The 24,818-nt window shown below is 41.6% G+C and overlaps 1 protein-coding gene across 2 annotated transcripts in view; it reads right to left on the minus strand.

Annotated features, from left to right (window-relative positions):
* Positions 1-1,480: 1,480 nt before the first annotated feature.
* Positions 1,481-24,818, minus strand: part of TTC27 (tetratricopeptide repeat domain 27) — a 169,957-nt gene continuing 146,619 nt past the window's right edge. Inside the window, exons 17-21 of one of the 2 annotated variants that reach the window (XM_059405453.1) lie at positions 11,312-11,509; positions 9,933-10,044; positions 6,108-6,208; positions 4,805-4,830; positions 1,481-1,722 (exon numbers count right to left, since the gene is read on the minus strand). In XM_059405453.1, the coding sequence (XP_059261436.1) occupies positions 1,677-1,722; positions 4,805-4,830; positions 6,108-6,208; positions 9,933-10,044; positions 11,312-11,509 (483 nt within the window). In that variant the 3' untranslated portion in view covers positions 1,481-1,676. The remainder of the gene's footprint in view (positions 1,723-4,804; positions 4,831-6,107; positions 6,209-9,932; positions 10,045-11,311; positions 11,510-24,818) is intronic. The other variant, XM_059405454.1, reaches the window with a different exon arrangement.

Below are 24,818 nucleotides of genomic sequence, written 5' to 3' on the forward strand. Positions count from 1 at the left end.
TGAGAGCTCTCCCTTTTGTGGGATCATTCCAAGATAAAAGAGGGTGTAGGGCAGTCCTGGAGAATTTGATTCAACATAGCATTTGAGAACAGGCCTGGAAGGAGATGATCCTTTTGTGACTTGGTTTGTGACAACTCAGACTCACTCATGTCTTTCTACCTTGAAGCCAAAGGAAAACAAACTGAGAACAAAAAACTTCTAATCCTTGGAAACTCTTCGTCAATCTTCCATTTGACTCCTGAAATCTTTGCCCTCCTAAGTATTTGTCTATCGATTTTCCATTGGGGATCACAGCTGGGTACTGATAAAGAGTTCATCTTAAAACCTCACTCACTCCGTCCATCCATCCATCCATTTACCTACCTACTCTCCAATAGCTTCTGTAAAAGATTTGAATGGACATTTAATGTTAACTCAGGCTACTAGCTCACTTTACTGGTCTTTCTCATAGCTTCTATGTTTTATAAGAGATAAAACATACGGCTTTAGGGCAGACATTAACTTTTTTTAGACTAGTGTACTAGAAAAGAGAAGCAGGTGGTGAAGGAAAGGAAAAGCACTGGTAAGCATTTGTAACTAAAACTGATCCATCAAAGCTTTTGAAGACTTTTTTTTTTAATGTTCAGAAAACTTGTATTTGTAGAGTATGCATTTTAAAATTTCCAATGGAAGCTGAAACTCACAAGGAAGCCAGAGGTAAAAATTATTCAGATTTTATAAATGAGAACACAGATAAAAAGCAAGGGTCCAATGAGTTATACATGGGACCCAAAATTCAGCAACCCAAGCCGGGACTGAGAATTCCTCACTACGACTATGGTAGTGAGATTATTAAGCTCAGTTGTTGCCTTCAGTATTTGTTTCCACAGACATTACGAAGAAAGCTTTTTACTTTGGCATTTCTGTAATATGGCATCATTTATGGCTGTCTTCACTTATAATAACCTTATTAAACAACCATCTTTAGGGCTGGCAGTCTACAAAAGTGAGGAGGGTCAGTCTGCTTAGTAGTGGTTAATGGCCCAATCAAAATTTGAGTTATGTCATTTTTTCCTTGCATTTTCTTGATTTAGAAGCTAACGTATGCCCCATTTCTAATTTAGCCAAACATATCTTTCTGACACAAATACAAAGTCTCAAGAAGGAAAAAGACTTTTGCCATTCAATCTAACCTTTTATCATTTTTGGATAATCATACAGCCGATCTAATGATTCCACAAACTTGCAGTGTGCCGATATTTTTTCCTGTTGCAGACTAAGTCTTTCCAAAGGATGATCTAATTCATTTTAGGCTGAGAGAGAATAAACCCTATGCTAAAAAGCAAACTATAATTTTTTGCTCTTTGGGCTGAAAGACCCCGGCACAGAATACAGAAGAATATATTGAATTCAACAGCAAGTAAGCCTAAAGAAACAGGGAACTTTTAATTAATGTACTTTGGAAGGTCCGAACATGTAGAAAAATCACAAAACAAAAATGTTAACCATTAAAGAGAATTTTATTTTTTTAAAAAATCATTATCTTGTGTTTCAGATACACAGGTATAAGAGAAATTCAGACGGTGAAAGCTCCTTTTCCAGCTACTGTTCCCAGGACGGTCAGTACTGGTTTCGAAACTGGTTGCTCAGGCCTTGCAGCTCTGTGACGAGGGCGTCTATCGCTGCTGCTTCATCAGCTAACTCTGGGGAAATTTCTCCACTTGCCACATCTGTAAAAAGTTGCTGCAACATAAAGAACAAAGCAGATCAAAACAATGACAATTTCTCTAAAATAAAATAGGTACAGAGGATAGAATTAAAAATTCCCTGTATCAGGGTGCCTGGGTGGCTCAGGTCATGATCTCAAGGTCCTGGGATCGAGCCCCGCATCAGGCTCTCTACTTAGTGGGGAGCCTGCTTCCCTTTCTCTCTCTGCCTGCCTCTCTGCCTACTTGTGATCTCTCTCTTTCTCTCTCTCTCTTTGTGTCAAATGAATAAATAAATAAATAAAATCTTGGGGAAAAAAAAAAAAGATGCTTCTTTAAAAAAAAAATTCCCTGTATCTAATAATACCACATGATAGTAACAATGGTTAGTGTTTGTTCTGTTTACCAAACTGGAAATGCACAAGCTGCAAAGTTAAACCAGGCATCAAAAACGTGCCTGAGCTGGCAAATTCAAATGAGCTCTGCTCTTCAAAATGGTTGCCCTGAACACTGGTTATTCTTTTTTTTTTTTTTTTAAAGATTTAATTTATTTATTTATCAGAATGAGAGAGAGCCCAAGCATGGGGAGTGGCAGGTAGAGGGAGAAGCAGGCTCCCCACTGGGCAAGAAGCCCAATGCAGGAATCGATCCCAGGACTCTGGGATCATGATCTGAGCTAAAGGCAGAGGCTTAACCAACTTAGCCACCCAGACGTCCTCTGGTTATTCATTTCAATGTTATATGATGGTTTTAGAATGAATGGACATTCTTCATCCAAAAAAACCCCAAATCTATTCATTGTATATACAAGCAAAGTGAATATATTTTATATTCAAGTTCATACACATCATACCCCTTTATGCTAATTACTGGACAACTAATTATTGTTTAGGACTCAGAGGCTGCAAAGATTATCAGGATTTGGTAAAAGCAAAGAAGCCCAGCATGTTAAAGTAAAAATAAACGTTCCCTCTTTGTAAAAGGACTTGCCTGGGGAGGCGCACTGCAACATACTTTGATAAAGCTGCCACAGCGGAGGCATTCTGGAGAGCCTCTCTACCCGGAACCGCCTGCTGAGCCAGGACAGGCACCCAACAAAATGAACTTCAGGATTTTATGACCACACTGTGTATGTGTGGGTGTGTAGATCAGAAATGTAATTTACTCAACACACTGTCTTTTTTTTTTTTTTAATTACACTATTTATTTATTTATTTGAGAGAGAGAGAGAGAGCGTGCACATGCGTGCAAATGGGTGGGGTGGGGAGGGCACAGGGAAAGAACCGCAAGCAGACTCCATGCTGAGCGCGGAGTCCAACACAGGGCTCGATCCCAGGACCCTAAGATCATGACCCAAGCCAAAACCAAGAGTGAGCCGCTTAACTAAATGAGCCACCCAGGTGCCCTACTATTTATCTTTTCTATCAGACCTGACTAGATGACTTGCTTACCATTACCATATGACTATTTACTATCACAACCATAGATGATAGGACAAGTGTTCTGATGGTTGTTCTAAAAGAGAGCCCCAGAGATGTTTTGAGTGATGGTATGATCACTGGGACAAGTTTAGAGCTTCACACAGTGGTTTTTAGAGCTAAGAGCATTCACTGAATGCAGGACTTCATCAATGTTCAGCAAAGATCTGTCACATTACCGTGTATTCACACCATGCACAGTACTTCATAAGAGAGTGACTTAAGAACTGTTACAATGTGATCAGTAGAGAAAACACCTTTTAGAAAAGTAATGTAGGGCGCCTGGGTGGCTCAGTTGGTTAAGCAGCTGCCTTCGACTCAGGGTCCTGGAATCGAGCCTGGATCGGGCTCCCTGCTCAGGGGAGAGCCTGCTATCCCCTCTCCTCTGCCCGCCACTCTGCCTACTTGTGCTCTCTACTTCTCTCTCTATCAAATAAATAAATAAAATCTTAAAAAAGTAACCTAGACTCAGATAGCATATTTTATTTTTACTAAGTATTATAGTGCTTGCAAATCATCATGATCTGCATCACTCCCCTATGAACTAAAGAGAGAGGAGAGAGAAACTGGGGCTTAGAAAGAATGGATTATTCGCCGAGGATCCAAAAATGTGCAAGCAGTAAAGTCTGTCCTGTCTCCAGGATTTCTGGCATTTTCCCGAACAGCCCTCATGCCCACTGCAGCAGGTCTGTGAAGTGATCCCCGTGGGTGGTGGTGGTGGTGGTGGGAGGGGGAGGATACACTGGATGATGTCAGGTGAGGCTCTAGGCTCTATGTGTTTATTTCCATGAAATCCCTGGCCTGGAAAGAAAAGATCAGAGATTGGTACAAACCAAGCTTACTACAAGCTATTTAATAGAGCTATCCGGGGACACCTGGGTGGCTCAGTGGGTTAAGCCACTGCCTTCGGCTCAGGTCATGATCCCAGGGTCATGGGATCGCGTCCCGCATCGGGCTCCTTGCTCAGCGGGAGCCTGCTTCTCTCGCTGCCTCTGCCTACCTCTCTGCCTGCTTGTGTGTACTCGCTTGTTCTCTCTCTCTCTCTGGCAAATAAATAAAATCTTTAAAAAAAAAATAATAGAGCTATTCGATTTTGTTTTACCTATTTAAAGTGCTCTAAAAAAGTGTTTGGGGGATCCCAATTCAGCTGAGCAAACCCAATCTGTTTTAAAAAAAACAAAACAAATCGGAAAAGCATATGCTCTACTACAAAATCAGAGACTCCCAAATATTCTAGCAAAAACATGGTTTCAAAGGAGGCGTGGGGAGGCAAGTTTTCTCAGTTGGGATCTAATGAGAACAAAATCTAAACCTAGATGATGCTCTGAGGCCTCCTTTTCAATGTCGGGGAATCTTCCACAAAAGGGAAGGCAGGCAGTACCTGCACAGACTAGACTAGTTAGGTAGGTACAGATTTATGTAAAATTAATAACTTACAAGAAGCTTTGCACAGAGATAAGGAAACTAGTAGAGAATCTCCTGAGAAGATAAACAATTGTAGGTAGGTTAGTGATCTAACCAAAACTAGGAAACCTAGCTCCCCATTTGAGAGGGACAGTCACAGGAAAAGCTTACTACCTTGACCTTCTTTGAGCGCTCATGCAGTTTTCTGAGAGATACAAAATTCTGAAGTTAACCTACCAAACTGGGAGGAAATACAGTTCTTCCTGGTACAATCGGGTTCCAGTTTGCAGATTAAAAAGGATAGTAAAGCAAATTAATATTCTGAAGAGGCAAAAATGATGCCCTCATCTGAAAAGATCAAGCAATTAATAAAAAGCCATACATACCCTGGGAAGATTTTTACATGTGTCCGGAAGTGACCTTCACCTACCATAGACTTGCTCTCAGAAGTGTTAGAATTCATTTACAACCCAAGATTAAATAGTGAAGGCAAGCAAAAATGAGAAAAGAAACCACTGAATCGTGCTAGAAACTATATTCCTTGGGGCGCCTGGGTGGGTCATTTGGATAGGGGCATCTGCCTTCAGCTCAGGTCATGATCCAGGGTCCGGGAAACAAGCCCTGCTTCTGGCTTCCCTCCTCTGCTGGGAGCCTGCTTCTCCCTCTGCCTGTTCTGTGCTTTCTCTCCCTCGCCAATAAATAAATAAATAAAGAGAAAAGAAGACAAAAAAAAAAAAAAAAAAAAAAAGGAAAGGAAAAGAAAAGAAAGGAAAAGAAAAAAGAGAAACAAAATTATATTCCTTTCCAGTTTGCTTCCAGGGGTATAATCTACACCTGACCACGTGATCTCCAGGCTCCGCCCCATACCTGACTGGCCACAGGCAGACACTCTGGGCTCCCAACCAGTTCCCTCAGGGATTCTCAGGCGTCCCCTGCCCAGCGCTAGTTCACAAGGCGGCATTTGTCGATCGACAGTAAATGTTTCAGTGGTCAAGCCTGAGTCACTCACCTGCCTTAGTCTTTGTGAAACCCATATACCACCTACTTAATATTTGTCTCTAAATCACCTTTTTAATATAAATAGAAGTTTTTCTTTTTTAGAGGAAACATTACATTACTGTAAGTGAAAAATAAGCAATAATGTTCATGAAGATGTAGGTCTGAGGTGCTAGTTAAACTTTTTCTAACATGTGGTGAAATAAATATGCATGAAAATCAAAAGTTCAGCCAAGTGCTACCAGTGGCATATATGTCATACTCTGGAAAAAGTGACAATCAGGAGAAGAGCATTGTTTTCATTTAAATTCAAGAAAGCAGTAGGGCTGCGTTATTAACTTCAAAGACTCCCGAGTTACCCAGGTGGTCTAGCCTTGGGGCCAGTAACACCCCCACCGGTACAACTGACCACCTGGGGGCCGACGTCTAAACCGCCACGTGGCCTGAATATTACCCCTGACATAAAGGAAGATTTAAGAGCAGCCGCTCATGGCACAGACCGTCTTTCCGGGGGCACCGGGGTTAACTCACACCGCATTCTCACCTTTGCCTTAGATGACAAGCCCTGCAAATTGAGTCGAACTGAGGAAAGCACCTGCACAGCCTCCTGGGGACTGGACTTGTTTTTACTGTGTTTTATAGCCACTGCAACATAAATATGGGAGAAAATATGCATTAAATGCCGCTAACGATCATTTATAAGTGCCCAAAACAATTACTTGATTAGGTTTTTATAGTAAAAGACTTCAGGAATATTCTCACATGGACAGATTGTGTTTTGGTAAAAGGACAATTCTGTGCATAATTCCCCGCACTGTCCTTCTTCACACTTCCTGCTAACTGGAGAATTGTGAGGGGAAGTAGGTGATTTTTGGTAAGTTACAGATCACTGGGAAGAGACTCTAAACACACACACACATACACGTGAAATTACACAAAAAGAGACGAAATCTAACTGAATACAAGGCACACGGAGGGCAAAACCAGAGGGAGCAGCTCTTTTGTGTGGCTCCCCGGGGCACCAGGTCCCTAACGGGGACTCACAGTTGCCAATGACACCTGCCCAGTGAAGTGACATTGGGTATTTACAGCTCAATTCTCACTGCATTCTCCTACTCAGGATTTACTCCCCATTCCAGAGGAAGTGGCTTCAACAACCTACGTGCTTGCGTCCGGGCGAAGTGACCACACCCGGGCTCTCAGGTGGCTGAGAGGCGCTTGGCGTCAGCAGGGAGTGGGAGAGAACTGGGTCACTCACGCGTGACAACCCCGCCTCCCGCGTGCTGGAGCCCATCTTCCTAAAGTTTTGATCAGGAAGGGATGCTGTAGCATCTATTGAGAGTATCATATGGTTCTTGTTCTTTCTTTTATTGATGTGTTGTATCATATTCATTGATTTGCCAATGTTGAACCAACCTTGCAGCCCTGGAATAAATCCCACTTGGTTGTGGTGAATAAGCCTTTTAATGTACTGTTGAATCCTATTGGCTAGTATTTTGGTGAGAATTTTCGCATCCGTGTTCATCAAGGATATTGGTCTATAGCTCTTTTTTGATGGGATCCTTGTCTGGTTTTGGGATCAAGGTGATGCTGGCCTCATAAAATGAGTTTGGAAGTTTTCCTTCCATTTCTATTTTTTGGAACAGTTTCAGGAGAATAGGAATTAGTTCTTCTTTAAATGTTTAGTAGAATTCCCCCGGGAAGCCATCTGGCCCTGGGCTTTTGTTTGTTTGGAGATTTTTGATGACTGTTTCAATCTCCTTACTGGTTATGGGTCTGTTCAGGCTTTCTATTTCTTCCTGGTTCAGTTGTGGTAGTTTATATGTTTCTAGGAATGCATCCATTTCTTTCAGATTGTCAAATTTGTTGGCGTAGAGTTGCTCATAGTATGTTCTTATAATTGTTTGTATTTCTTTGGCGTTAGTTGTGATCTCTCCTCTTTCACTCATGATTTTATTTATTTGGGTCCTTTCTCTTTTCTTTTTGATAAGTCTGGCCAGGGGTTTATCAATTTTATTAATTCTTTCAAAGAACCAGCTCCTAGTTATTTGTTCTATTGTTTTTTTGGTTTCTATTTCATTGATTTCTGCTCTGATCTTTATGATTTCTCTTCTCCTGCTGGGTTTAGAGTTTCTTTCTTGTTCTTTCTCCAGCTCCTTTAGGTGTAGGGTTAGGTTGTATACCTGAGACCTTTCTTGTTTCTTGAGAAAGGCTTGTACCGCTATATATTTTCCTCTCAGGACTGCCTTTGTTGTGTCCCACAGATTTTGAACCATTGTATTTTCATTATCATTTGTTTCTATGATTTTTTCCAATTCTTCTTTAATTTTGCAGAGATTTTTTTTAATGTTACAATTCTGTTTTCAGAATTGAGCATGGTGGACAACAGTGTTGGGGAGAAACATTTAAAAAAAGAGAGAATAGAATAACAAAGACAAGCAGTTCATTCCTCAACTGAGCACTGGTCTACAAAAGCAACAAAGAAAAGGTGAATCTAAATCTAAATTTTCATAAATCTAAAATATCACCAGAAACTAAAGCTGAGCATCCACTCACAGATGCTTAAAATGCTTTGGGAACACCAATGTCTAATTTGTTAAAGTGAGAAGGAACTTAGAAGAATAGAAGGTTGTTTTTCTCCCACTATTGTCCTGATGAAAAAATGGTGCCCAAAATAGCCTAAAAACAACTTTTGGTACAAAATGAGGATTTTATTCCTGCAGTACTTATTTCTTTACCCTGTGCATTTGTATTTGATAGGTTTAATAGCATCACTTAGTGATAACAGAAAGTATCTTGGCTTTGACTGTTACGAAGTTAGCTGTTCACAGAAATGTTTAGGGTTGGCAAGCTCAAGTAGATAAGATAAATTCTTCCAAGGAGATTGTACCTTGCTGTAATTATGTACATAATACACCTAGTTATGGGTTTCCTCAAACATGGTACTATATTCACAAAGGTCACAGGCCTCAGGACTGAACTCCATCTGAGCCCACCCACCATGAGGCCAGCATAAGCCCCGTGAACTGCAGCCACATTCCACGGGTCTATCAGCAATGACCTCCACCTTGTCTACTCTGAATTTCAGCTGGACAGAATTCGGCATGTCTCTCTGATCTGTCAAGGGGTAGACAGGCCAGATAACTGAATATTTATATCCTTTTTGTCAGTGATATCAAAGAATGTAAGTAGAATTGTCAACTATGAAGCCCATTTCTAAACTGTTCGAATGTTCTGTGATTTCTTTACAGACACAAAGTTTACTCTCGTTCTTCATTTTTCTCTTTTTAGTTTTGAGTGCCTTATCAGACAGCTCAGCTCCTATACCCCAGAAGGAACAGGGTTGGTGTGAGAAGGTCAGGGATTTACATTTCAACCAGGTGCAAGATACTTTTAAGTGTTTAAATACATCTTCATTTATTCTTTCTAACAAGAAGGTAGGCATTGCCCCCATTTTACAAGGAGGGAACTAAGGTTCAGAGGAGTCAAGTGATCTACCCAACACTGCCCAGCAAGTACAGGGCAGAGCTGGTTCTGGAGCTCAGGTCTCCCTGATTTCAAGGGTCTGCCCTTGTCAGCTCCCCAATACTGTAACTGTTAGTTGCCAGAAAAGTTAGAAGAGGACTTTAGGATAGGTTCATAGCTCTGTGATTCAGTTCTTAACACAGTGGCTTCATTATTTTATTTCAACTGCATTCCCAGGGCATCACACATCCATACTCAATTCTAAATATAAAAACGCACTATTAAATTTACCTGGCGTATTTTTCATTAATGCAAATAATGAAAAGGGGCCTTTATCTGGGATATACCCAACAGGCGTGCAACCTTATATGTAATGTTATCTCTCCCCTCAAATATCACCCACTTAAATTTCCCAAAGGCAGGGATAGGATTATATTTTTTATTTCTTTCGCATATGCCATAGGTCTTTGTACATTGCTATTCTCCAGTAATCTATGTATTTTTGGAGAAAAAATATTTTCATTTATAAAGGAAAACTACAAGTCAAGAAATGTTAACAGATTTCCTTAATACTACACAATCAACACAAACAGACGGTGTGCTTGAAAGTCAGACACAGCTGGGAAGGTCCTTCCCATCTTGAAAGCTCCTAATACTGGTCGCTTACACTCGAATGGTATTTCAGTTTCTGTCCTTCCTACCATTCCGGCCTCTATTTTCTCCTATTGCTCCAAAGTGCTTACCTAGTAGCTGGTCTTATAAAGATTCGCAGCACGAAATATGGCTATTTCCATATAACGAAATAATCTGAACTTATCTGGAATGGAACTTCACTTTTGACAAATTCTTTTTCAGTAAAAATACAGTAAGACGTGGCAGGAATATCAAACATTACATCAAGTACCATGTGCGAGTCCCAAGGCTCTGTGCACCACTTCCTTAAATGATGTCATGTCTTTCTCCCAACAACTGGACTGTGTGTCACACTTGTATGCCTTAGAGAGATACTGGAACGCCTGAGGACAGAAAAAGAATAGTGTTCAGAATAAAAAAGGGAATTCACATTTCCAACTCGGTTTCCTGGAGGTCATGTGGAACTAATTTGAATTTGAGAAACTAGCATCTGTGTTATGTAGCACGATCTTTATTATTCTCATCAAAGAAGGGGTACAGATGCAATCAAGTAGATGTATCTGGACAGAGAAACTTCCCTCCAAACAGAGAAACAGAGATGCCACGTTTGGAAACCTAGAAGAAGTGCACACACCATTCCTCAGCACCTGTAGCCATCAGCTTAAGAGCCCGGTTAAAAGAATGAGGCATGAACTTGATAGCACCTACAGAGTCACCAAGAGGCGTGTGTACTCACAGAAGTTTAAAACACTTTCACAGCCCCATCCCTGCAGATTCTTGAGGGAGAAGTCACCGATCAGAGAATTCAGACTCCCCTTGAGTCCATACATGCAAGAGCACATCATTCAAGAAGAAATGGAAGGACAGAAAGTAGGAGTGTGTGCACGCGTGCGTGTGAGTGTGTGTTCTCCGGGCTGACAGGCCATGGTGGAAGCCAGCTGTGGACTGAGAGAGGAGAGATGGCCAGGAATCCCACAGATGAGCTGGACTGCAGCGAATTCCAAACTCAGGCAAGGAGTACATTTGATTTGTTGTGGATGTTTTGAAAAGAACAGAAAACAATGATTTCAACCTTGGAAACTGTGGGGGCTCCTTTGGGTTCTGAGATAAGAGGCCAAAGGCATAAGTTAAGTGTAACTGGTGCTCTCGTGCACTTTCAAGAAAGGGGTAGGGTAACCTCTGTAAAGCCTTTTGTGTTCAAAGCATTCCTTCCATGGTCTTCTCTCATGCCTTTTTCTCTTTCCCTTCCAAGGCTCCCGTCTCAGATCTAAACCCTCTTTTGTCGCTGGGCCCCATCTACCTCAGTCTTCAGCAAGGAGCCTGCAGAAAGGGCTGAGAGTAAAGCATATGAACAGCTGCTTGCTACAGCTCCAGTCGGGGAACAGGCTGGAGAGTGCCTTTTGCAGGAAATGGAGAACAATTATGTAAGAAAGATTCATGGAAAGTAAAAAAGATGAATGCTTGCAAGTCTTAGCCTGCCCGCCATTCAAAGTGCTTACGTTAAAGATTCCGAATAAAGATTCGGAAAACCTGAGCATATCCATCATCCTTTTTGAGCTCATTTAATTCTTCCCCCAACCATCGAAGGAGATCTGCTACATGTAATTTAAACAAAAGGCAAGCTCCCGCGAGGACTGAAAGAGGACTTACCTTTTCAATTTCATCAGGCTTTTCACTCTGCCCATTTCCATACACTGCAGCATACAGCCTCCAGATTTCTCCATCATTCGTCACTCTTGAAGTCACTCTGCCAAGTAATTCCCGCAGTTTTCCTCTGAGGGCAGTTGCGACATCTCCACTTCGATCGGTTACCCCATCAACCACTGCCCTGACCAGAATTTTAAGGACCTTAAAAAATGCACAGAACAAACTGGTAAGCTAGAAACAACAAAAAACAATAACAAAAAACAAGGGGCTACCATCGCCATTATCAAGGACAGTGATGGTGAAAAACCTTGAGACCCACTGGAATATCACCTTTACGCTTTTTAAAAATAAACATGGGGGCACTTGGGTGGCTCAGTGGGTTGGACCCCTGCCTTCGGCTCAGGTCATGATCTCGGGGTCCTGAGATTGAGGCCCGAGTTGGGCTCTCTGCTCAGTGGGGAGCCTGCTTCCCACCCCCCTGCCTGTCTCTATGTCTACTTGTGATCTCTATCAAATAAATAAAATCTTAAAGGGGAAAAAAAAAACATGGAGCCATGCTGAACCACTCTCTAGAATCACATGCTGATTCACCTGGGCTCCCTCTTAAGGTTCCTTGGAGGGCACGAAGCCTTCTCATTCTGAGCACTCTCTCTGAATGCTCTGATTGACAGCTGTAGCTTTTAGGAATGTCAGCTCAGACTCACGGTCCTTTTTATACACAGCAATAAAAATGGACAAGAGAACATTCAATTGTGCTTTTTCTTTCTTGTTTGGAAAAGATACCTTATCTCTGCCTGTAAATTCACATTACAACCCCATATATGTAGTTCTAATTCTGAAAATACAGAATTCTTATTACATGGTTTTAAATCTAAACGTAACCATGCAGATGAGACTGTTTGGATATGCACTACTGTCAAGTGATCACTCTTCAAACATTTCAAGGATTAACACGTTTTAAAAGGGATGGTCTATTAAAATAGTTACTGTCCAGTACAAATAAAGCCTACTAAATTAGTAAAATACTTTGCTTTCTCTGGGGTCAGACAACTGGCCCAACGTCCCATCCTCTCACTTTACCCACAGGAGGAGATGGGGGAGAGAACTTTAAGTTTCTTACAATAAAAATGGAGAGTGGCAGTGCAGGTGCTGGAGGAGAGAGTACGTGTGGATACTTGGTGGTGTGTGCAGGGAACAGAAGGGTGAAAGGTAAGGAGGTGGCATGACTAGATGAACAGGGGCAGGTAGGGCGAAGGGAGCTTCAGACAGGTAGATACCAAAGCCTCTACAAAATTCACATGCAGATGTCACAAGAAGAGCGGGGGACCTTGAACAGGAGTGAAAGCAATGACAGATGTCTTCATACTCCCTACCTGTATGTTCAGCGGCCAGTTAAATGAGCTTACAAGAAAGTTCTATAAGGGGGAACAGATAGTAGAAGTCACTCCTGGCCATAACAGATACTGCCTAAAGAGATTCTGTTGGTTAAAATCAGATTACAGATAGAATCCTAGGGAACACTACACTTAAAGGAAGTTAAACAGGGGTCTATGCATAAGCAAAACTAAAAAGGAGTCCATGGAAAGACGGGATAAAGTGACGTCATGGAAACCAAGGGAGGAGGAAGTACCAAGAGCACAGCTACAAAGTTTAGGGCTGGAGGACGCTACTGAATTCAGCAATTACAAAGGATTAGTGACTGTATCCAGAGTTAAAGCCAGAAGAAAGGCAGGAGACATTTCAGACAAGAGGCTTACAAAGAGAGAGAAAAACATGAAAACCAAGACAACTATTAGCATCATAAAAGACAGAAAGTAAAAAAAGACCCCGATCATAGTAGCCCATAACACTCATTTTGAATATTATATGTATGGGCATAGAATGTTAATAGAGAATATTCATTTAACCAAAAGCTTTAATGTAAATATACTGGGAAGATAAGAAAGAGAAGTAGCACTTGGGGTGCCTGGGTAGCTCAGTCGGTTGAGCATCTGACTCCTGGTTTTGGTTCAGGTCTCAATTTCAGGGTCATGAGATGGAGCCCAATGTGGTTGAGCTCCACGCTCAGCTCTCTCCCTCTCCTCCCCCTCTGCTCCTCCCCACCACCTGTGCTCTGGTGCTCTCTTAAATAAATAAACGAATGAATGAATGCATGCAGGAATGAATGAATAAATAAAATCTATTAAAATATACATCCTTTAAAAACCAAAAAGAAAGAGAAGGAGCAGAGATGTTGATATAAGACAGTTAGGTCCTTGATTACTGTAACAGTCAACCAATAATACCTAAATTTGGTTAATAAAGAGTAGTAGTGTTTATATTATGAAATATAGAAATGTACAAATGGCAAAAGAAACACTATATACTATATACTAACTCCTTTAGAGAGCAGGATCTTTAGGACTAGAAAGGGGTAGAGAAGGAAACTGCTGTATTTTGTTATAAGCCTTTGACTACTATTTAAGTTGTATATATGTATGTACTATTTTCATAAAATAAAAATTTAATTTAGGGGCGCCTGGGTGGCTCAGTGGGTTAAGCCGCTGCCTTTGCCTCAGATAATGATCCCAGGGTCCTGGGATCGAGCCCCGCATCAGGCTCTCTGCTCAGCAGGGAGCCTGCTTCCCTCTCTCTCTCTGCCTGCCTCTCTGTCTACTTGTGATCTCTGTCAAATAAACAAATAAAAATCTTAAAAAAATTAATTTAAAACAGAATAAAAATAGAGAAAAGGCAAGAATAAACATTAAAAAAATTGGTAAAAATAAAACAAAAAATGAAGGCAACATGATTACTGATTTATTAGACTTTAACATAATGTCCTTGGCATGTGCGGGGAGGGGCTATTGATAAAAAGAGGGCTGGTGAGGACTTTGGGAGAGCCGGCAAGGCAGTGACCTCACTCATACTCCAGGGGCTGGTTACACAGGTGTGTTCCCTTCATGCAAATTCTTGTGTTTACTTATCATCTGTATTCTTTTCTATACATAGACTGTATTTTAATAAAACATTATTTTAAAAGTTATTTCCTGCAGTTAAGAAAGCCATGTACACTAAAGGGAATAAACAGAGTGATTAAAATACATTAACAAATGGAGTTAATTTGTAAACCTAGAAAGTGGCCTTAGAATGGTAACAGGATAACTTTTTAAAAGCTATTAATTTTATAATTTACTAGTAATATCCCCATTTTCCTCCCATTAACTAGTGAGAAAAATCACATTCTAGCTATTCAGACTGACTACAAAATGGTAACTTTGAACACATACTTAAACCCTTCTTTAAAAAATTAATACTTAGAGAAAAAAAAGGAAGAAAGTAAATATTTGTAACTTAAAAGGAGAAAAGCCTGTTGCAGTAGAGTTTCTCTGATTAAGTGAATCACCAAGTAATACAATTTCCTCTTGGGCAGTCTATAAAGTTTATCGGCATCACATTCCTTTGCATTACCAAATCTATAGAATTTGTTGCTGAAATCCACTATAAATGCAGGGACTATGACATTGGTAAACAGCAGTGATGAGGACTGGTCTTCAGCCTACTCTATCATAGAATTGTTGTATCAAGGAGTCAATGTACAATATAAACCTATAAACTATTATGATGATCATTGATCCTCAACTTCCTTTACTCCATCAGAAGTGGACAGCAAAACCCTCATTGTTAGCTCACTCGCCATGTGCCCCTAAATTTCCTTTTGGTTCAAAAGAGACCTAAAAAGGGGTGCCTTGGTGGCTCAGTGGGTTAAAGCCTCTGCCTTCGGCTCAAGTCACGATCCCAGGGTCCTGGGATCGAGCCCCGAATCGGGCTCTCTGCTCATCGGGGAGCCTGCTTTCCCCTCTCTCTCTGCCTGCCTGTCTGCTACTTGTGACCTCTCTGACAGATAAATAAATAAAATCTTTAACCAGGTGGTAGGTACTGGAGAGGGCAGGGATTGCATGGAGCCCTGGGTGTGGTGCAAAAACAACGAATACTGTTACGCTGAAAATAAATTTAAAAAATTAATAAACAAAAAAAAAATTTTTTAATAAATAAAATCTTTAAAAACAAAACAAAACAAAACAAAAGAGACCTAAAGAAAAACAGAATCCGTCACCATGGTAGCTGCCCTCAATACCTCCCACCACCTCCGCCATGAGCATCACTACGTGCCAAGCCCTGTGCGAAGCCCACGACCAACCTGATCACATTTGGTTCTCACAGGGACCCTAGCAGGCCGGTATTTCATTCTCCCCACTTCACAAATAAACTCAGACAAGAAAGGCAAAATGTACTTTCTCTGGGTCCCATAGCAAGTGAGGCACAGAGAAGGTTTTGAACGCCAGTGGTATTCGACTCCTGAGCTTTGATGGAGATGATGAGAAGACAATAATGGTAGATAACATTTCTAAATACATATGTAAGAGAGACAGAGACACAGAGACAGTGACAGAGACAGAGAGACGAAGAGAGCATGTGAGCATGCTCGAGAGCCAGGGCCTCTATGAAGGCACAATCCTCCTGACAGTCCTGTGAGGAAGGTGCTCTGATTATCTGCATTCTACAGATGCAGACACTGGAGCACAGAGGAGTCAAGTGACTTGGCCAAGGTCACACAGCTGGGGAAGGCACAGTTAGATCTGAACCCACAGTCCAGGTCCTGGGTCTTGCCTCAAGCATTCATTGTGTTCATTTACAAGGTACAGCTCCTTATCCCTGTTATTTCTTCCCTTCTAATAATAAATTCTTTTATACCGGAAAAACCTCTCTTATGAAATATGTATAGTAGTGACTTTGATCATTTCATTATTTCTTTGCCAAATCTTGAATAGACCAAACCAAACAGGTTTTTGTAGTTTTTCTACTTATTTATTTTTGTTACTTCCCCAAGACATCAGAGCTAATAAAAAATAGAAAGGGAAAAGAAAATTCCCAAACACAAGCACTACTAACACTGTGGTGAATTTATTCTAATTTTTTACTACGCACAAATTTTTTAATACTATGTAAACAGTCTTATCTTCCTGATTATGTCATGGAATTTTTTCATGTTTTCATATACTCTTTAAAATAGATCATTTTAATAGATTCAAAATATTCCACTGGGTTGACAGACTGCAGTCTGTTTAACAATTTCCTTGCAGTCAGATAAAGAGGCTGCTTCCATGCCCTGCCACTGATGTTATTACTATGATAAATGACACTTCACTGCGTATCTAGGTTAGATTTCCAGAACAGGAGCACCTGGCTGGCTCACTCGGTGGAGCATGAGATTGGTGATCTCAGGGCTGTGAGTTCAAGCCCCAACGTGTGTGTAGAGGTTACTTAAAAAAATAGAAAAATTGTTAAAAAAAAAAAAAGAAAGAAAGAAAGAAAAGAAAAGAAAAAATAATTCCAGAAACAGAAGTATAGAATCAAAGGAATAAACATTTTAACACTCCGGTGGTGATTCTGATACTTTCTAAAAGGGCTAAATCAAATTAGATCCTATCATTAGTATATGAAAATGTGTCATTTCATTGAATATTACCAGCACTGAGCAGATCATTATCTTTTAAATCTTTGACACTTTGTTCTACTAAAGGCAAATGCAGCTATTTTTTTGTATTTTATTTCTTTCATTAGTTAGTGCACTTAAATCTCCCTCTAAACGTTTGCTGAGTAAACATATTTCCTTTTCAAGCTATTTAAATGTTTTCTTAATCTGTATTGAACTCACTTGTTTCCAGTGTGAAAATGGCTTTACTGTTAATCTTCATTACGGAAACAATACAGCCCACAAGCCTATGCACTAATCCACTGCCGGCTCCTCTTTCTGAACCCAACACCGTACATGGCTTGAGAAAGGAGAGAGCGGATGAACCTGAGGCAGAAGCAGCAAACACGTGAGAAGCCATGGGGGAGAAGGCAGCGGAGGGTGGAAGATGGCCAGGTGCCCATGTCCACAGGTGGGCTCTTTACACGCCACGTGCCATCGGCACAGAGACACTGCCACACCGCAGCGCCAGCCCAGGGCAAGCCGGGGACCTGCGGGCACAGCTGGGCAGAGCCCCGGCCGCCTGGCGGGCCCTCCACCTGCGGAGGTGGTTAGAGGGCTACCCAGCAACATGGACACGGGAAGAAAGCAGTGCCTGGCAGAGAACCGGGAGGTTTCCTGGGGAGCCAGACCACCTGCCAGTGGTGGGAGGTGGTCGTCGTGAAGGCACCCAGGGGTGAGGGTCCCCTAAGGTCCAGACTCACGTGGAAGGGCACCACTTAGGCCCTCCCACCAGCACGTATTACCAGTGGAAACCCAAAATCCCCCGGGGGATCATGAGCCAACAGAGAAAAAAAGAAGACATCTGAAAAGTGCAGCCCTAAGGAAATAAAATGAATGGTCTACATGAGAAAGATTTAAATGGTCGTGTGGGGGAAAACTTGTTACCTTGTCTCCCTAAAACATACTCTCGGGAAGAGAAGGAGGAAAACCAAGGGGACGGTGAGACCTCAGGGGTAGCAGCACATACGGGGAAGGAAACAGAGGTTGGGCTGAGCCTGGAGGGGCTGTCACCAAAAGGGGCTCGTCTCACTGGCTGTCACCAATGAGACGAGGAAGCCACAGCTGGAAAGGTAAGAAGCTCGAAATTCTGGAAGACAAGTGAAAGAAGCATTTTGTGGAGGAAGGGAGATCCGTGGGGTTCAACAATGCCAAAAGGCTGAAGAACTTGAGGACTACCGAGTGTCCCCTGGAAGTGGCAGAAGGGACCTTGCCAACAGTGCAGTTCAGCAGACGGGGAGAGAAAGCCTCATCTGCTTGGACTCCAAAGAGGCCCAGAGGAGGGCAAGTGGAGCCCATGGAAGGTGCTTCTCCTCCCAAGCTAAAATGCCGCAGAGAAATGGGGTGGCGGCTGGAGGATGTGGCTGTGCACAAGTTACTCATGCGCACTTGGAAGGCACCGAGGACATTCACAGACTAGAGCAACAGATAAATGCACTCGGTAGTATTGTCCCACTTGTCATGTAGCACAAGTTCTAGAGGCGTCTTTTTTTAAACCACAGTGATTATAAGGGAGGACCAACTAGGCTTTTTAACTGAAAACTAATCCTAACAGTCTACTCCAAAGATGATTCTTCAGTCTGTGTTTACTTCCTGAGGTTCTGGACACCCACGTGGTAATCTAATGAGAGTTCAGAACCCTCTTTCCAGAATGTGCATATCCACATACACAAGTCTTTTTCACAGTGTTGCTGATCATCACATCACAATCTCCTGAAGCCTAACAGTGGACCCTTCTTAGAAATTCTACTTTGCAAGAGAGAGACAGAAAAACCAAGACTCTTTAACTACAGAGAGCAAGCTGATGGTCCCCAGAGGGCGGTGGCAGAGGGAGATGGGTGAAGCAGGTGGTGGGAATGAAGGAGGGCACTTGTGACGAGCGCTGCGTGCTGGACGGAAGTGCTGAGTCACTGTATTGTACACCGGAAACTAATGTAACTCTGTATGTTAACCATACTGGACTTGAGCAAAAAAGAGAAATCCTAGTTTGTCCACCAAGGGCTTCTCTCTCAAAATTGCACATGACTGAGTTCTATCTGAAAAGCTTTATTAGTTTTCTATTCACTCCCTCCCTATTCTTACTATCTCCTTCGTCACTTCCAGATGTTCAAACATCTGGTGTTGTTGGCTAATGGCAAGACCTTCACATGATGAGTGGCGACATCTCTGGCTGTGGTGTGGCTCCGTGCACGTCCCCTCTGTCACCACAACCGCCCCCAGTGAGGTGAAGCTGGGTGTTGGGTGCACCCCCGGCATCTACCAACCCTGCTAATCTCACAGGCACTGCCTTCTCCCTGAAAAGGGAGTGCTACAGTTGTGGCGGGTCAGCTGTGGTGAATCTGCATCCTCCCCAAATTCATGTCTAAACAGAACTTGACAAGGCGATCTTCTTTCAAACAGATATAATTTGTGGATATAATTAGTTAAGATGAGGTTATACCAGGGTTAGGGGTTGAGGTTGTCAGGGTTAAAAAACAAGCAACAGAGGTTATACCAGATTCGGGTGTGTCCTAAATTCAGTGACTACCATCCTGCTAAGAAGAGGAGAGGACACACGGAGAAGGTGGTGCAGAAGCAGGGGAAGAGGGAGAGATCAGAGCAACGCCACCACAATCCAAGGAATGCCAGGAGCCACCAGCACCCGGAGGAAGCAAGGAAAGACTGTTCCCCACAGCCTTCAGAGGGAGCACGGCCTCGCCAACCCCTTGATTTCAGCCTTCTCGGCTCCAGAGTTGAATGGTGAGAATACACTTCTGTTGTCTGGAAACACCATGCGTGTGGTAACTTGTTAGAGCAGCTGCTGGAGACTAATCCGGAAGTGCTGAGTAGAAAGACCCAGGCAACACCGGAATCACTGAAACAGTCTCTCCCCAGGGCACTTCCCCAGCTTCTCCTAGTCATCTTCCAGGTTCAGTTGAAGAAGCACCAAATGAACAGCTGTCACCTCACAGCCTGTCCCTTCTAGGGATGGTGACCTCTGGCACCCCACTCCAATGGCATCCTTTCCCCATGTGAAGTTTCAAATATCAAATCTCTCCAACTTTTCTTCCCTGGGGTATGGCTTTTGTGTCACGATTAAAAATGGTTTCTCCAACCCCAAGCTTATAAAAAATATTTGCCATACTTTCTTTTCTTTCAGTGCTTTTATGGTTTTAACTTTTTTGGTGATGGTGATGATGATGATGAAGATGAAAGCGGCCGCACTCAGAACACCTGTATGGGCCAAGCACTGTTCCAAGCCCTTTCCACAGATCAACTCCTTTACTCCTCACAACCGTCCTCGGGAGGCAGGCACTATTTTCATCCCCATCTTACAAAAGTGAGGCATAAAGCGATTAAGTTCCCCCAGGCCACAGGGTTGCAGGCGGGCGGAGGTGAGCTGCAAGCCCGGACTGTCTACCCCCAGAATCTCTGCTCGTATCTACAATGTCATCCTCATTCTCAGGGCACTCCAATTTCAGTATCTGGTGCAACTGAATTTAGTTTAGTGTAAGCAGTGAGGCAGAGCTTTAGTTTTTTATTCCAAATGCTTGGCCAACCACCCCAATACATATTGAGTATTCTATTTTTATCCCACAGACTTAAAATGTCATCTTTATCATGGACCACATTCTCATAACTTACTTGAGTCTGTTTCTGAATCCACTGTTCTGTCACATTTCATTCCTGTAGCAGATAATAGCTCTTTATATAATAAGAGTATTATTAGCTTTTAACCTTTCTTATTTGTTACAAATATTCCATCACATACTTTTTAAATGTGGTCATAAAAATTCTTTCAAGTTTTCTTTTATTGCTTTAAAGTGCAGAAAATTTGGGAAGTATCCATTTCTATTCCCGATTTTTTTATGAGATGAATAAAGCGTTTGCATAGAGTTAGTCCATTTGGAATTCATTTGATGTATCATAAAATAATCTAAGTATATTTTTTAAGCCTGGAGGCTTAGAGGGATTTCATTCCCATCGCTATAAACAGCCCTAAAGCTCCTCACATCGTCCCCAAACCAACACCAAGCCCCGGATGCCCTGCAATGACTTCTTAATCCCTCACTCACATCTCTCATTCATTTAGGTGAGCCAGAACTTTATTCTCTATCCTGAGCCTCTCTCTCCCCTCTGTCCCAGACTGTGCCTAGGGGTTGCGGCAGCAGAGAATGACTGTGGGGAGCCACCTCCAGACCCTGAGGAGAGTTCTTGTTTCCTCACATGGACGAACAGTGATTCCAACGTACATGCTGAGAAATCCCCACAAAGAGAAAGCCCGAACTATCCCCTTCCCCAATGCTAACCTTGGAATCCTTGGCCAAGTCTCACCAAAATCTTGGCTGAAAGCACAAGGTGTTGGCCCTTTGCATTCTGGAGGTCTTCAAAGCCGGAAGGAATGGGATTGCCTGAAGGCCGGTCACAGAAACTTCCAGGAGGGCTCCAGGCCAGGAGTGAAGCCATTTTCCGCCTCCCGGCTTGGCTACCTTCCTACTCCACTTGGAGCGCTTCATAGGATTTGCTCTGTTTCCTGGCCTGATAACCCCGACCCTTGGCTTCCCCAAACCTTGGTTATCACAGTGAGGTAGGCAGTTTAATATTTGCTTTTTCACGTCTTCAGGGAAAAAAAAAAGAAATGTCTTCAACTGTGGGAAAGGCATGCCCAGGCTTTTAGGTTAAAAAGACCAGACTTTGGGCTTCAAGTCCTGGCTTTACGACCACTTGCTCGCTCTGAAGCATGAGACTTACTAGTTCACCTTGCTAAGCTGCAGATACCTCAGCAGAAGAGATGGAAATAATACTGACTTTACGGATATAATTTGTGTAAGATCTCTCCATGCCATCCCCTCTTTTCTTTCAGGCAACTGCTAGCCGCCACTCGCTGCAGGACCGCAGTCTGGTTGGCAGGCTGCCCCAGTGCCCGTCAACACCACCTCCCCCGCTTCCCAAAGAAAACACCAAAGAGAAATCCACACAAAGGACAACATCAATATAAAAGAACACTCCGTATATGACTCTCCGTATATGACATTTAAGAAAAACCAAACGATAACGGTGGTGCTGAAATCAGAAAGCAGTAGCCTGGCCTGGGGGGTAAAGAGTGGTGGTACAATGGACTGGAAAGGGGCCAAAGAGGACTTTCCGTGGTGATGAAAATGTACTTAATTTGTTTTGGGTATTGGCTATATAAGAGCACAGAATGATCCAAACACATCAACTAACACTCTAGATCTATACATTTTAATACACGTAAATTATGCCCCAATTTTTTAGCGACTGAGCCACCCAGGTACCTCCCATGCCCCAATTTTTAAAAACTTTGTCATATATAGTTCACATACTCACTTATATAATGGAGAAAGGGTTTTTTTTTTTTTTTTAACATAAATCTTCCCATAGACTTTAAGACATGATACAAAGGAGAAAAACAGGCATACCTAGATGTGATTCCTGTCTGTGGTTCCTACTATGACCATATAATTTGACATGGCTGGTCAAATTATGTAACTTCCTTATGTGTCACATTCATCCACTATAAAATGAGAAATATTTAGTATCCATCTGAAAATACTGAATGCCCTATAAAAGATAGCCCATGGTAAGTGCCAGAAACATAACAAGCACTTAATATATGTTAATCCCCTTCAATTCCTCTTCCATTTATAAATAGCAAATGGGGTGTAATACTGCAATACTTAAATTCTTTCCCTGAAATGATCACCCCAGTCATCAAAGAAGGGGGATCAGGGAGAAGGAGAAAAAGAAAAAAGAAAAAAACCTAACAAATCAACATTAGAATTTACCCTGAGGAAAAAAGCATGGCTATACACAAGGATTTATCTATAAGGATACTCATGGCATTATTCACAATAGTAAGTACCTAGAAAACTGAACAGAGACTAATTATGAAGGAATATGAAATTTTATTTTATTGTAACTAAAATATATATAGCTTAGATATAAACATAAATATGTATTAGGACAAAAAGCATTTGTCCTAGGTTGTTTTTTTTTTTAAATATTTTATTTATTTATTTGACAGAGATCACAAGTAGGCAGAGAGGCAGGCAGAGAGAGAGGAAGGGAAGCAGGCCCCCTGCTGAGCAGAGAGCCCGATGCAGCACTCAATCCCAGGACCCTGAGATCATGACCTGAACCGAAGGCAGTGGCCCAACCCACTGAGCCACCCAGGTGCCCCAAGCATTCCTAAGTTTTAGTAGGCTATGCACTAATCAAAATTAGGACACAGAAAAAGGAGAAAGTGATATAGTACTCCTTTTATTACAAATATTGAAAAATACAGAATAATTTGTAGCTAACTTCCTACATCTGTATTAAAAGGATTATAAATTTACACATGCACACACACATAACAGAAACAATTAAAATGACAATAACCACATTTATAAAGAACTATACATAAATACATTTTTTTAAGCAAACTAAAATAGAATGAGGTCCAGTAGTGTCAAAGATAAAGAATATCAGAGTTTTTTTGAAAAACACTCTTTGCTAAACTTGTAGCGTCAAATGAAGTAAACCTTTTTTAGCCAAGGTAAAAATATTCCAGACCACCTATCAATTGTTTTAGTCCATACTGACTAATTGTAATAAAGCATGATGACAGACAGAAATATTCCATGAAGCTAAATACGACCAAGTCCATCAATAGTCTTTAAGTCTGTCCTTCCATGATGATAACATCACTACAGAGCGATTCTCCCCACACCTGCCAGACACTAAACACTGCCATCAGCATTCTAAGACACTTGTAAGGAAAGCATTAACAGGTCCTGCCACATTATCTCACTGTGACTATTTCTCCATTACAGGGTGCTCCAGATGATAATTTGGCCTGAGCTAGTTGCTGGTTATCTGGACGTTATGTTTTCAATAATATTTCTCCAAATCCAAATGTAAACAGTAAGCTAAGAGCCTTAAGACATCTTCAAAAGTACCATTCAAAGAGCTCTGTTTACAAGCAATATTTCTCATAACAGAAAGTTCCTGGGAATCCTGTGTGTCAAAAACAGGGTACAAGAAGGAAGTCTCAAGAACCCCAAAGCTGCCCTTGTTTCTAAAACCACTTAAGTCTTATAGAAACTAATTTCATACTCACTGAAATATTCATGTGCAGATGAAATAGTGCTGTACAAAAGGAGGAATGTTTCATATTCTGAATTTGGGGAGCAAAGGAAGAGTGAGAGGAAAACTAGATTAAAATACTAGCTGGCTAGAAATTGTTTAAAACTTATTTTCCTTCCAGTGCAGTTAACGCACAGCATTACCCAGTCTCAGGTGCACATTATAGGGGTTCAACGGGCTCCACATATTACAGTGCTCATCACGGTAATCCCCTTCCTCTATTGTACCCTTCCCCTCTGGTGACTATCAGTTTATTCTCTGTAGTTAAGAGTCTGTTTTTTCAACAGGTAGAAAAGGCAAAGAACAAAACTGTCTTTAAGGAATATCAGTAGATTCCCCAGGGCTGCGTTCTATGACAGGTCATCAATTTCATCTTCTGCTTTGTGATGCTGTCTTCGGTGTTCTCCATTCTCCTAGTCAGTCCATCTACACATTTCTATTTTAAAAATCAATATGCTGAACTCCAAGACCTTTCACTGATTATTTTAAAAAGATATGTTATGCACTCATTTCTGAGTATATAAATTTTACTTATTAATAAATTCTTGTTCTGGTTGATTGTAAAAAAAAAAAAAGAGTCTGTTTTTTAGTTTGTCTCCTTTTTTCCCTTTGTTCATTTTTTTTTTTTTTTGCGTCCTAAATTCCACATGTGAGTGAAATGATATGGTATTTGTCTTTCACTGTCTTATTTCACTCAGCATTACACTTTCTAGAATCCATCCATGTTTTTGCAAATGGCAAGAGTTCATTCTTTTTTATGACTGCATAGTATTCCATCGTGTGTGTGTGCGTGCGCATGTGCACGTGTGCGTGTGGGTGTACACAAATACATCTTCTTTATCCATTCATCTATTGATGAGTACTTGGGTT

This window comes from Mustela nigripes, chromosome 7 (genome assembly GCF_022355385.1).
Source record: "Mustela nigripes isolate SB6536 chromosome 7, MUSNIG.SB6536, whole genome shotgun sequence".
NCBI classification, from domain to species: domain Eukaryota; kingdom Metazoa; phylum Chordata; class Mammalia; order Carnivora; family Mustelidae; genus Mustela; species Mustela nigripes.